The sequence below is a fragment of the Acanthopagrus latus genome, chromosome 7 (genome assembly GCF_904848185.1).
Source record: "Acanthopagrus latus isolate v.2019 chromosome 7, fAcaLat1.1, whole genome shotgun sequence".
Lineage (NCBI taxonomy): Eukaryota > Metazoa > Chordata > Actinopteri > Spariformes > Sparidae > Acanthopagrus > Acanthopagrus latus.
This window is the reverse complement of record NC_051045.1, coordinates 3489473-3503592: the sequence shown is the minus strand read 5'-3', so window position 1 is coordinate 3503592 and position 14120 is coordinate 3489473. Positions and strand designations below refer to the sequence as shown.

The window sequence follows — 14120 nt, the reverse complement described above, 5'->3', positions numbered from 1 at the left end:
TTCCTCCTGCTTTTTTTTATTTAAATAACAAAGCTTCTGAAACACAACCACAGTATTTACAAAGATACATCTGAGCTTGCACTGTGAAGTGACTGGACTGCAAGACGACGGCAAAATATTCTATCGTACTGTAGCAACTCTTCAGTCGGTCAGAGTAGTGTGTCTCCTGCCTTATATACAAACCAGGCCGGACCAAAGTGTATTTATTCACCTGTACTGTGACAAAGTGTGACGATTCTATAAAGCCCTCTTTAATATTTCTTGGGTTTATGTTATTTATTATGTCGTCTCTTTGTGACACAGAATTGGCAGCTGTGATGATGAAACTTGGTGAAACTTGATGAAACATACTGAAAACAAAACTTCTCTGAACTTGAGGGGGAAGACGCTAAAAATCCAACATGGTCACAAATAAACTTAAAAGGGGGCAAATTCACCCACAAATGAATATTCAGTCCTCGTCTCCTCAACGCAGTGCTGATGGGAAGTTGGAGGTGAAGTTTCGTGGTCCTCAAAACATTTCTGGAGCATTTCGCGGAGACACGGTTTAAAACGTAAAAATAAAACACATAAAATTGCACCGTACAGCCCGTGCAGCGTAATCTACGTCTGCAGAAGTCCCGAAATTATGTGGAAAAAAAAAAATATTTACACCCTTGACACACAGTCTAGCTCGTGCTTTTAGCTTAGCAGCTACAGCTATTGTTAAAAAAAACATGTAAATAACGTCTGTCTAAATTAATATTGGATCTCGAGGCTTCTGGAGACTCTGACTACATTTTAGGCTTCTTTATTTTGTACATTTTAAAACAAGTCTCCAGCTACTTCAGTTGATTAGAACTATGCAACGCTGTTTTACTGTGAAGCTCCAGAAATGTTTTGTTGACTGCAAAACTTCCCCTGATGTTCCCATCAGCATCTGGACGAGGAGATGACGACTGAATTTCTTATTTCTGGGTGAACTTATCCTTTAATCTGCATCATCAACGCTTCAGGATGTAACACTCGCTTCAATGATCCTTTTAATAAGTTAAACTGCGATCGTTTCTTTACAGAACAGCGACTCACAGACCCATTCTGATTTAACAAAACATTCCTCATGCATAGATGATCAACAACAGAAGAAAACAAACCACGTCAACTTGCAGGCAAAAAATATGACCCGGTTTAATCGGAGTTTGGTGCTTTGAGCGAGTAGAAATGTTTAAAAATGCCTTTCGTGTCTTCCACCAACCTCTGGTGACTCCGAATCAGTCACCGCTAAAAATGGAAAAACACAATCTGTGGACTTCATGATGGAGTAAAGCGACGAGCTTCTTCGACATTAAAATATAAATCCAAACTAAACGTAGTCATGCCCCAACAACGCAACACATACACACTTGGAAATGTTGTTGACTATATTTGCCTCTATTTTTTTTTTTTTTAATTAATACATTCATGCATCATCATGTTCATAAATAAAAGCAGAAAACATCCCAAATAAAAATCAGCATGAAAGCGACAGACGATGATAAATGATGGATGATGTTTTATTCTACAGCCCAGCAGGAGGTGCGAGACGCAGGACCGACCGTCGCGTAAAAACAAAGCAGAGCAGGAAAACTTTTAATATAACCTGTTACAGAAGCGCTTCTATCACTGCAGCAGTCAGATTACTATCAATACATTTTCCATAATTACAAGCAGAGATAATCTGAATGATCCTTTAACGATCCAGATCTTTCTGTCTGATCTGTGACATTTTTGTTGTTTCTTGTTATTTCACAGTTTTTTCTCCAGCAGGTCCGTGGATTCATTCAGTCGCCCCCCCTTTTTTTCTTGTTTTTGTGCAAAGTGTTTTTGTTACGAGTGCTGGACTGTAAAATAAAGCATCGTCAAAAATTGGCAGGCCAAGTCTCACTGTCCGAAAACACAATTCTCACAGCAACAACAACAGCCGAGTTAAAGTTCACGTTCCCCCCAAAAAAACCCTCACAGCCAATCGAGGGCACAGTTAGCTAAAGAAGAAATGACCTTTTTTAAAAAATGTTTTCCCTTCAAATACTTCAGTGATACTGCGACAACTTCTCAAACATGGCACATTTAATCTGAAACCCAAATAAAAACAGTAAAAATGTGCATTTAAACTCCGATGGTAGAAATTAAAAAGGATGAAATGAATTATTGTTTTGCACCAAGTTCACTACTCTGTCAAAAAAATATATATTAAAACTTCCATCTGAAATAAAAGGGCAATGATAAAAAGAAAAAAAAAGGCAAAGAATGAGCTTTTCTAATACAGTATAATCAGCTGATCCAAGAGCTGAACTGAACTAAAACAAAAAATCAAAAACAAGACAACGTGTCCGCGTGGCGAGAGGCCTTCAGGTCGCAGTGGACTATTAGACTTGATCCCAGTTGAGAGCAAAAGTCTGCACCTTTTTATTGGTATAAAGGATTTTTTTTTGTTGTTTTAGTGTCACTTTGCTGTTCGTTTTAAATAAAAGTCGACTCTCTACCACTGGTGACGTGATGTTGCAATGGTTTACTGTTTCGTTCACATAAATACAGCTTGTAACGGCCATGGAGCAAGAGCAGTGACGGGTCCCTTCAGCTGACAGAAGGATCCCTGAGTGGAGGTAGACAGAGGGAGGACAGACGACACGAGGAGGAGGAGGAGGAGGAGGAGGAGGAGGAGATGATTAGCAAGAGTTCCAACACAATGCTTACAAGAGTTGGATGTCTCCAACAGCTTCAGGTGTGGCGGTGGAGACTTGAAGTGACGGGTGACTAAGCAGCATCATGCAGGTTTGGTGAGGATAAAAGGGGGAATAAAGGTTGGTGAGGTTTAAGGCCAGAGGAGGACGTACAGGTGCCGGGATCACGTCTGATGCACCTCGTGAAACATCAGCTCTCGAGGGATTCGAGTCTCTGGGCCGTAGAGCTTACAGGCCCGCCGCTCGAACGCGGCGACGTTCTGCTTTACAACCTCGTCGAAGAACATGGTGGCTAACTGGGAGTGCAGCAAAGAGCGGAACTCGAAGGAAATCTGTTAAAGACACAGAGATAATCATCTGGTTAGTGACGGAGAGGCAGACGAGTCATCAAACACGGCAACAACAGAGGCTGGTTACAACTGCATGAATAGGAAAAGTTCAGACATTTTGGAAGATTCATCTCAATTGTTTTCTAGCTGTGGATTAGATGAGAACATCACCATCACTCTCATGTCTGTAACGTATCTATGAAGTGAACTACAGAAGATGAAGATGGTTATTATATGTTAGCGCAATGACTGAAAACAAGAGGAAACAAGTCGCCTGGCTCCGTCTGAAAGGTAACAAAGGTTAATATCTAGAAACATTTCTTGGCACAGTGACTTCCTGATGTGTTGTCACTGCAGAGCCGAAGCTCCAGGAAGTCCAGAAATAGTCCCTCACATCGCAGCTCGTAGAACCACAACTGAATGTTTTTACACTCTCTGCTGCTTTCTTATATTTGCTGTACACATTCTGGAGTGTTATTGAATTTCGCAGAAAGCCAGCAAGTGTTTTCTCTATCTGTGTGTGTGAGTGGCTCATCAGCTCAGTGGGAGGCGGTCCTAGTCCAGCTGTCTGTCAAGACAACAGGCGTTCTTCATCAGTAAAGTCTTTTCTCCAGTAAAACTGAAAATGACTATGCTTGAGATGATGAAGCACACATTTATCCTTTATGTTGCTTGTCCAAGTTTGTTTGTTTTAGGTGTGGAACGAGCTCATTAATGCCGCTTAAGAAAGGAAAACCTCCCACTACAACTGAGGTTCTCACCATCGTTTAAAGTATTTCACTGCAGGCCAGACGGCCCCTGAAGTAAACTGGTCTGTCTGTGCAGAAGAAAGACGCAAATATCTTGAAAATTTCAGCTACGTGACCTTTACTCAAAAGGTAGAAAAACCAGAATGCACCTTTAACTTCAAGGATGAAGACTAACTGGTTGGTTTGGTAAAAATATTACCAATATTAGTCCATTAACTTCTCCACACGAGCATAAACCTGATCTTTTTTAACAAGATATTTTGGGAGTGTCTCTCTTCCACTCTTTAGGGGTTGATTATTACAAAAAGAACATCAAGAGTCTGACACACATCTGATAAATCACCACAGGACGCAGGCTGCAGGATACTTACAGAAAAGTCTACGGTGCAGGTGCGAGGGTAACCAGGAATGCCAGGACTAAAGCGCCATATCGTCTCCAGGTGGTTGAAGAGCTTACCGTCTGTACACACGGCCTACAATCACCAAAAAGAGAAAATCTGGGATTACAAATGAAAAATTCACTCGCTCCAACAAAAACTTGTGTTGGTGTTTCTTATCTAAACTGCGGCAGTATCGACACACACAGATCATCTTCAGTCACAGGACACACAGACTCCAGCAGCACTTACTTTAACTAGATGAGGCCGGACACAAGTGATCATAGACGTGTATCTCTCCACCACCGGAGGGAATCCCACTTCCAGCTGGGCTTTAGAGTGGCCTGCTCTCTTCATGATGGTCACGGACTTCTTACACCAGGGAACAAAGTGCTTGTAGTCGTCGACGTTGGCCACCACATCGTACATCTCCTGCATAGAAAACCTACGACAGCAAGCGTTGTATATATTAAGGACTTTGAAAATAAAACAACATAAATTCAAAAGGTTGAGTTATCACTAGCTGTAATGAAGAATTAATTACCCAATGATCCTACGCTCGGAGTACTCCTTCCTTTTGTTGGTGAGACTGATGAAGTTTCTGCTCTGAGGAACGGCCGTCATTGTGTCCCAGTCTTGAAGGCAAAGCACTCTGGGAGTTCTTGTCATCAAAATGCCACATGATGACAAGTGTCTAAAAGGTAAAAGAGGAAATGTCCTGTGAGCCGCATTCTGGAAAGATTCAACCTGCCACAGAGTCGACAACAGTAAATAAAAAGCAGCACCATGTTCCAGCTGCTAACGTCAAAGAGCAGACAAAGAACAGCGGACCAGGAGGTGATGGAAGGCCTCTGTGAGGCGAGTGTGCTGGTGTTTTCTGAGTTGGACCAGTTGTTCCGGTACGTGACCGGTATTGTAACTAGTGAATAACACGTGTGATCAGAAAAATCCATCATTGCTTATTGAGGACATGGATGAGAAATATTACCTTAAAACAGTGTCATGATATGAGCGTCTGCGTCTAACTTTTATAGAGACTTTCAGTAATTATTGTTCCTGTTACAGATTTGTGTAGTCAGATCCTGATATATTGATATTGTATATCTGACATGGTTTTAATATTAATTTCCTGCAGTACTGATGCACTACTAGCAGCCTCACGCTCTCTTCTCTCCAGCAGCCAGTGACGCATTATTTTTAAAACACCCAACCTAAAGAGAAAGTAAAACTAAATATTTCAAAAAAAACATGTGATAATGTGTGAAGAGCTACAAGCCAAGAAACGCTGAGTGTCCTAAACATGTTATAGCCTTGTTGTAGTAATCTTTGAATTTAAAAAAAAAAGTACATTTCCTCTCCTCAGTGTTGAGTAACAACATGAGTACACACTGTGCATTTGGTGTCATCACATATAAAACAGATCAGTCATGACACCAACAGATTAATCAATAATGAAGTAATTCATTGTTGAAGCCTTAATCAATATAAGCTTTAACAGTACTGGTCCAGCATTCTTCAGTCATTTTTCATGACTATATGATTATGGGCACTGTTTAAGAAGAAACATGATGGTATTTCCTCTGTCAGGTTATAATAAAACTCATGTGTTTTCTTTTGATTAAAGAAAAACAACAAACTATCTTATGATTAAAGCCGTCTGATATATCAGTTGGCCAATATTATCATCAGTACTGGCCAATCAATGACATGTCAGTATTGGTGGATATGTTGCACGATATGCATTGAAACTGTAAGGCAGAGAAAGATAATTATATTATCAATATTATAATAATGTGTCCTTTAAGACAAGAAACCCCACTATTACATGTCTTTGTCACAAGTGTTTGATAACCATAGCGAGAAAATTAATCTGCCAATTAATCCAGGGAAAAACAACCGTAAGTGGAAAGTCTCTGTACTTGTAATCTTTCAAACGCCTTATCAATATAGGCCAGTATTGATCAAGCTGTACAGCTTATTGGATATTGTCATTAGTATCTCTGACGTGTCAGTGTCTGCTTCTTGTACTAATTATAAACAACAATGTCCAGGCTGTGACACCAACTAACAGGGTATCAAAATATCACAGTTCCTGTCTTTATGGAGAACCGTCACACTTCCGTGATAAGGAAAACATAAACATGTTAGCTTGTAACCTTTCAGCTCCGAACCGCTCGGTCCAAAACGAGACATACTGTCACTCTGCACTGAAGGTCTAGCTGTATATATATGTGTGTGTGTGTGTGTGTGTGTGTCGTTATAATAATAGACTCCAGGGTCTCCATGAAGGTCTCACCTGATGTTCTGTCGCTGGCATCCTCTCTGAACTACCGTACGACACGACCGAGGGGAGCCCACAGTGGCGATCTGGAGAAAGTCACTGAACGTCCGCACACCCATAGGGAGCCGCCGGGCGCTCGCCGTGGCTGCCATCAAACCAGCCACTGTATGGAGGATCCTGGGTCCAAGACCGGGAAGTGGGAACTGGGGTCCAAACAGCCTGCTTCGATGCGGGTATATTAATTCGAAGCTAAAATGCTGCCGTGCCGGAATTCACTTAGCATTCGCTGGCTAGCTGGCTACCGTCACCGCCGCTTGTCAGCGTAGCTAACGACTAGCAACGGCTAACGTTAGCTAACACGGTTTCATAACGACCCCGGACCAAACGCGACGTTCAGCCGCGTCCCTCTGTTTTACCGGCAATACTCACATCACTCCGCGTCTCGACCACCAGCCCCGCAACAGAAATTACTTTGGGGTTTTTTTTAGGGCTAGTTTCGGTTTTCAGTGCTGTCAAATACCGCAAAGCTGCGGACGACCTTCTGCTGCTAAATAAAACGCCGGTGGGACAAACTGTCCCTTTCTTCTGACAACCAGCGCTCCGGGTAGACAAACGGCTGTGAGGCGGACTGCGGCCCCCTGCTGGTCAGGAGGGTCACTGCAGTTTTTTTTGTTTTTTTTTTGTTTTTTTTTAAAGAGAGTTTATTTGTTTTATTTCTATTTTATTACATTTTTATTTAATCCATATTTATGTTTTTGCATCGTTCACAGTTCCTGTCTTCTGATAAACAGCTCTCAATGTAGTTAAACGGCTGTGACTTAGACTGCTGCCCCCTGCTGGTCAGGAGGGTCACTGCAGTTAAAAAAAATATTTATTTTATTGTTTATTTTTATTATATTTTATTTCGTTTGTATGATGTAGACACAGATATTTCATATCTTAATTTGTTTAATTTAAATTTTTTTTTACATTGTTCACTGTACAAATGCACATTTTAAACCATTTCTATAAAGATAAAAGCTACCATTCCTTTCAGTGTGCATTTTGAGATTTAGCTCCCCTCCATTAAGACAAAGATAGCTACCACCCCTCCCCCTACTTTTTATTTATGAATCTATTTTATTAGCAGTAGTGACTTCTTTACATTTTTTCCTTGTTTGTGTCTGACACTGGCATTTGTGTTTTATTCCATTTCGATTTTGATTTTGGCGATCTGTAACGCCTGGTAATAATCACTGCCTAAGATTTCAAATCCTAATGTGAAAGTATTGAAAATTTGTAAATAGACAAATGAATTGTACAGCATCACTGCAGAAAGTTTGAGATGGAAAGAAAGAATGAAAGAACAAAAGAAAGATAGAAAGAAAGGACTTTTTCTAAAATGACATGTATGATCCACATGATTTAAAAGACACGATGATCACATAAAATTCTTCAGCTTTCTGGGTCTTCACACAAAAAAACATCCGTAATGAAGCAGATAATCAAACATAAGAGGTTTATTATTATCTGAATTAGTTTACAAAACAACCAAAGTGGAGTTCAAAGTACTGCAATGCTCTGAATGATGCATATTCTCACATTAAATGGTTCCAGTACAGTGTGTGTTTACTGTATGCAGCTTTCTACATCATATGTACACCAGGCACACAATCAGACATGGATAAAAGTGTTCTCTTAACTGGATGATCAATGCCTTTTGTTAACGTGGACACACACACACACACACACAAAGAAACGTGCACGTCATCGGTCTCAGGGCTGCATGCGGATGGCTCCGTCCAGCCTGATGACCTCGCCGTTAACCATGGGGTTCTCGGCCAGTGATGTCACCATGTGGGCAAACTCAGCGGGGTCTCCCAGGCGTGAGGGGAAGGGCACCTGGCGGGCGAGGAAAGAGCGCACCTTCTCTGGAAGACCAGCCAGGAGGGGAGTGGAAAACAGACCTGGAGGAAGAAAGAAGAGGATCAGATGCTAATGTCACGGCACATATACAGACGCAGAAAAGCCTGTTTATCTGTGCACACTCACCGGGAGCTATTGTGATGACTCTGATGCCCATGGGCGCCAGATCTCGTGCTATGGGGAGGGTCATTCCAACGATGCCACCTTTGGAAGCTGAATACGCTGCTTGGCCGACCTGGAGAAAAGAAAACGGAGAGAAGAACAGCTGATAAACAGAGCGATCAATGAGTGGTTTCGTTTGTGTGTCTCGTCTTGTGTTTGTATCAAACGACCTGTCCATCGAACGCTGCCACGCTGGCTGTGTTAATGATGCAGCCTCTGTGTCCGTCTGCGTCGGGCTCGTTCTTCCCCATCGCACCCACAGCGAGACGAATCACATTAAAGGTTCCTGCGATGTTCACCTGCAGAAAACACACAAAGAGGAGTCAGATATAAAAGTCTAACAAACCGCGAGTGGTATTTATCTTCTTACTGCACGTGCCTGCTTCTCTATCTTACATTGATGACACGCTGGAAGTCCTCCAGGCTGTGAGGGATGTCCTTCTTTGCATTGTAGGTTTTAACGGCGACAGCGATGCCGGCACAGTTAACAGCCAGGTCCAGCTTCCCAAACTTCTCTCTGGCCAGCGACACTGCCGACTGCACATCTGCCTCTGATGTCACCTAGAAACAGACCAGAGCGCTTTAGACGTCAAACTCACATGATAGAGATTCTTAAGGCCACATATAAATAATGAATGAGGGGACAGAAGAGAGTTCACATCCAATTATTATCAATAGTACTGGGAGATGTGAGAGTGCCATCAGCTAAACGGAGAGTACTGCTGCTGAACACCAGCACATGATAACATCAGAGCTACGGTTTCCAGGCTGAGTCCATGTTTTAAACTAATAAATGGCATTAACACTTGGCTGTGTGCTGTGCAGGAAGGAAGGAGATGCATCACATTTTTACTGCTCGATTATCGTGGCCAAACAAATTCACAATAACAATATTATCATGAAAAGTGTTGGAGTTTTTAAAAAAAAAAATTGTGCTTATGATGAAATGAAATGTTAAATTTTGTCGTGTGTGTAATTCAACTGAACAGTCTGTTACTGACATGAACTACAGTAGCAGAATGATTACAGGTGGTCTGCTGGGAAGTTATAGCGATTGATCTGTGCTGAAAGGCCAAATCAACTGTGTCCGGCAAGTTCTACTGGACTCACATCTGCAGGAGCGAAGGCACATCGGTCGCCGAGGCTGGCTGCCAGAGCGGCTCCATCAGAGGAGGGAAGGTCCAGGATCACAGCAGCCGCTCCGTTCTGCACCAGGCGCTCCACAGTGGCCCGGCCCAGGCCAGACGCACCGCCTGTCACCAGGCCGACCATACCCTACTCAACACACACACACACACACATGGACAGACAGGGACGGAGCAGGGGGAGGAGGGCAGTGCAGGAAATAAAGAAAAACAATAAAAACAAAAGAAGGAGCAAACATGGGTCACTGAGGACGATGAGTGGAAGGAGAGATTAAAACTGCTCTGATTAAAGAGGAGTGAGCTTCCATTGACCTCCACTGTATCAGACGTCAGAGAGGGAAATCTTAGAACCAGAGTGAATGAAGCCAAAACTACCTGCTCGGTCATGAAGCACAACATGTGAGAAACAAACTACAGCATGTTTATGATTTAGGTGGACTAACCCTTTAAACGTGTTAACATGTTAGTCTCCAGGTTACCAAGCACACGGCTGAGGGCGCTCTGTGTGTGTGTGTGGGACCCCATTGATCCCAACATGTTAGCTAACAGCGACACAATGAAACTTCTGAACTACAAGGAAAACAAACCAACAGGAAGGAAAAACATCAACACGCGTTAGTTTAAAGTCTCAGGCGTCACACTCCGTCAGAGTGGACGACAGAAGTGACGCAGCGTGCAGCAGCGACAGGTTTATCTTTCGCGTTCCTCACCTTGACACATCGAATGTTCGCCATGTTGGTTCGGGGATACGGCCGTGACGTCGCGCACAAAGATCGTGTATCTGACAGAGGAGTCACCTTTTACATCTTCTTCGCGACTTGTATTTGGCGGTGGGGAATTAACAAAATGGCGCATTACTGCCGCCTGTTGGAGCGGAGTGTAGGTCGTGACTCCAAACTATGTTTTAGAAACATTTTCCGACTGTAATTGTTTACATTAGGGATCCTCATTTGAGTTACATGTGATGTGTTGTACAGATTGTGAAGTATTATCATTCGTGACACTTTGCTTTGTTAACTAAACGGACTTTACTTGATTTTTCTCTACGTTTACTGCCCTTGTTATTATTTTTGTCAACCAAAAGCCTGAAAACTTTCTCATTCTACGATTCTTGGATGTAGTTGAAAATGCCTATTTTCAATGTATTAAATATAAACTCCCATTCAAGTCTAAATGTGATTTATCACTATATCTTTAAAAAAAAAAAAAAGAGCTCACTATACTTATTTTACAGAATAGCATTTCCTAATAATTACTTTAATTGGCCTTCCCATATAGTTCTTCTATTTCATTCTATATTCTAAACCTGTAAATCGTGTTGAGTTATAACTGGTATGTCAGTTAAGCTGTCTCTAAACGCAAATTCCTTAAAATATTATTTGTTGAGAAAAATAAGGCAACATTTTGTAAAAGCCCCAAGAAAAAAACAGAGTGAGAGCTCTGTCAATATTTCTCCTCTCCGAGCACTGAATCTAAGCCACACCCATTTCGGTCCGTTTTGACCAATGGCCGAGCGTTTCGGGGAACGCCCCCTCCTGCTATCGACTGATTTGCAGCACAAGTATGAGGGTGTTGTCCAATCAGAGCGGCCCTGCAGATCACCAAGGTCAGCTCAGGCGACCAACTGATGCTTCAGGAGCTCTTAGGAGGCCAGTTTACAGGTCAGATTCAACACTTTAACAAGAACAGCTGAAAAACTGTCAGTTTATGTACAGTTTTGATGATGAATGACCTTTAGTTTAAAACACTGGTACAGATTTCACACAACATTCAGGCAAAAGATCACAAATTAAACATCCCAATATAACATTAAGCCAAGCACATGAATCAGATGTACCCTTTCACAATATGTATCCTTTATTTTCAAGTGGATGGAGAAATGCAACATTTAAAATATTCACTGATCTTTCTCACACACCTTTTACCTTCTTTCAAGGACAACAGAGAAAAAATAAATAAACAGTAAACCTGCTAAATCTCAAGTATTATAATAATTACTCTTAGTATCCGTTTAACTGTCCTTTATGTCTTGATAAAATGATTCCAAAACCCAGAGGTGCAATGATTAGTCATCCAACAAAAAAATCAGATGAATAATGGTGTCACTCGAACACTCCAGTCATTCTCTTGTGCTGCTTTTCTCTGATTAATAATCACTTCAATCTGAATATTTTGCAGTTTTGTGAGTGTTGATTGGACAAAATAAGCATCTCAAAGCGTCTATTTGTGAGCAGTTTCCGTTAATTTCTTAAAAGCAAAAATAAAAAAAACAGCAGAGGACAAATGAGCCAACATTTAACAACACAATACACAATTTTTCACAGAAAATATAAACCAGTACAACCTTACCTCCAACGAGGGCTTTCAAAAGGATGCCGGCACAAAGCGGAGAGGCTGGAACAAAGCGCATTACGTTGCCACATTATGGAAGGCAGTAAGTTGTATAGTTGTATCTCCAAAATAGGGGTTGAAATATCCCACACCCCACAACAACACAACTTACTACCTCACCACAGCACAGCTACAGACACATCTGCCTCAGCACACCATAGAAACACAACTGTAATTCATTTTTTTCCATTCTACAGTGAAACTGAATCTTGATTTTAAACGTTTTCAACTGAGCAGCAGTTTTAATAAGAAATAAGATTAAAAAATGTTGCATTTGCTTGTATTTTAGTGCATATTTCTGCCATGTTTGAAACAGATAATTCTCCTTCAATAGCTGAAGAAAAAAAAAATGAATCAAGAAGAAAGACTGAATATTAGTCAGATCATTAATGAGACAGGTGTCCAATTTGTGAACAGCCAGGAACACACCAGGACGGCATGATACAGAATATAACCAGCGAAAAGGATCCAACATTCATGATGTAAATTTGGAGCACTGTTGGTCACCAACGGCAACAGAGGCTTCAGTCACCGTGGCAACTGAATGCAAGATGTAGACAGGCTGATGAAGGTGATGGTTTGGTTGCCGTGAGAAAGACAGTAGGCTGTATAGTTATCTCCCAGATCTGGTGTGATCCTAAAACTATACAAACTACTACCTCATCCCACAGCTCCCCTTCTCTTCTCTGGAGTCCAGATCATTTAGGTCTTCACTCTTCTACATTTTAAAAGCTGACTGCACAACATCAAATGAATATCTTCCTGTTATGGTGCTCATTTGCACTAAGTGTACGATGAATCATTTCTGACAAGGACGAGAGAGAAAGAATGAGATGTGAGAGAAAATGTGACCAATCCTCAGAATTTGATGTAGTCTACTTCTCAGCAGTCTTCCTGTCCTTGAGGAGGGTCTTCGGTGCCAAACGAGCTCCTGAGAACAAAAAAGAAAAAAAATAATACACTCACTATAAAAAGAATACCTTAGGAACAAACACATACTATAAAAGGAGCAGGACATGACGAGCTGGCTTCACCTCCAACGCAAATAAAATGAACCAACAGCTTTCACTGAGCGACCGCTAACATTTTCTGCTGATAGCTTGTTTCCTAAATCAGGTGAGGCTAACAGGCTAACCTGAGCACCATCTCAAGCTAGTTACCATTAGCTGCTAAGTTTAGCCAAATAAGCCCCTGCTGACATTACGACGCCATCTACTGAATGAGAAATGAGGAAAACTAGCTGCTGCTGTTGCGAGGTGGTTCATTTAGCCTCTCACTGCAGCACCAACAGTCTGCCTTGGAAGTCAGCTAGCCAGCTAGCCAACAGTGTTAACAAGCTAGCTGACAACTAGCTGGAATTGGCGGTTCCCGACCTCTCAGTCCGGCGGCTGCTGTCACATCCGCCGCCCCGCACGTCCGCCCGGGCCCGCTGCCGTGAGCGTCGTCTGTACCTGTACACACGGCGGGGATGTTCCAGTCGAAGCGGTCTACTCGCAGCCAGTATCGACCTTTCAAAGCAAAAGTATCGCAGCAAGATGTTTCGATGCCTCGCTTCACCACGCCAAAAATCACGTGACCGCCCCCCGAACGAGGCCTCGCTACGTCACGCTCGTATCACCGGGGTGTCTCTTCCACGGGTGTTGAGTGCGGGGTGTCCTCGTTCATCTGCCTCAGTACTTCAACAAAACAGATTTATACAGTTTGAAAGTCGCCCCCGTTATAATACATACTCTAATCAACAACATTAAATAGTTAAAACGGTGACACCAAGTATGGATGTGACTGTAAACCACAGAAACGCAGGACGACAGGACCAACGGTTTGTCCAGCAGATGTCGCCATTTTGACCGTTGAAGATGCTTCGAGTCCGTTTTGAACAGGTTGACTGACAGTGATTCAGAGCTTTATAAAGCTTTAATAAGTATATGTATATAAGTGTGTGACACATTTCCCTGAGTTAACGTCTCTTTAGGTGCCACAGAGGAGCGGCGGGTTTACTTCACGCCTTCATGTGGGATCCTCGGACCCTCCTCGCCATCTTTCCATCTAGCGGAGTGAGGCTGATGATGATAACGTGAGCAA

At 42.2% G+C, this 14120-nt stretch overlaps 2 protein-coding genes and 1 long non-coding RNA gene across 4 annotated transcripts; all 3 read right to left on the bottom strand.

Moving 5' to 3' along the window:
• si:dkey-190g6.2 (coenzyme Q-binding protein COQ10 homolog A, mitochondrial) lies at positions 1-7058 on the bottom strand. Of its 2 annotated transcripts, XM_037104888.1 has the most exons (6): positions 6451-6587; positions 4699-4848; positions 4407-4599; positions 4149-4250; positions 2853-3031; positions 1-2611 (listed from the first exon to the last, which is right to left on the bottom strand). In XM_037104888.1, exons 1-5 carry the CDS (start codon positions 6585-6587, stop codon positions 2864-2866), a joined length of 750 nt encoding a protein of 249 aa, XP_036960783.1. In that variant the 3' UTR covers positions 1-2611; positions 2853-2863. The 2 variants fall into 2 exon arrangements, with proteins under 2 accessions (XP_036960783.1, XP_036960782.1); XM_037104887.1 differs by having other exon boundaries at positions 88-3031; positions 6451-7058.
• An 849-nt stretch (positions 7059-7907) lies between these two features.
• On the bottom strand, positions 7908-10514 carry hsd17b10 (hydroxysteroid (17-beta) dehydrogenase 10). The gene is made up of 6 exons (XM_037103875.1): positions 10358-10514; positions 9613-9777; positions 8899-9063; positions 8673-8801; positions 8467-8575; positions 7908-8381 (listed from the first exon to the last, which is right to left on the bottom strand). Exons 1-6 carry the CDS (start codon positions 10379-10381, stop codon positions 8191-8193), a joined length of 783 nt encoding a protein of 260 aa, XP_036959770.1. The 5' UTR covers positions 10382-10514; the 3' UTR covers positions 7908-8190.
• Positions 10515-12701: 2187 nt separating this feature from the next.
• LOC119022694 lies at positions 12702-13612 on the bottom strand. Its single transcript, XR_005076043.1, has 2 exons — positions 13412-13612; positions 12702-12969 (listed from the first exon to the last, which is right to left on the bottom strand). It is a non-coding gene; the product is annotated as an uncharacterized LOC119022694 (long non-coding RNA).
• Between the last annotated feature and the right edge of the window lie 508 nt (positions 13613-14120).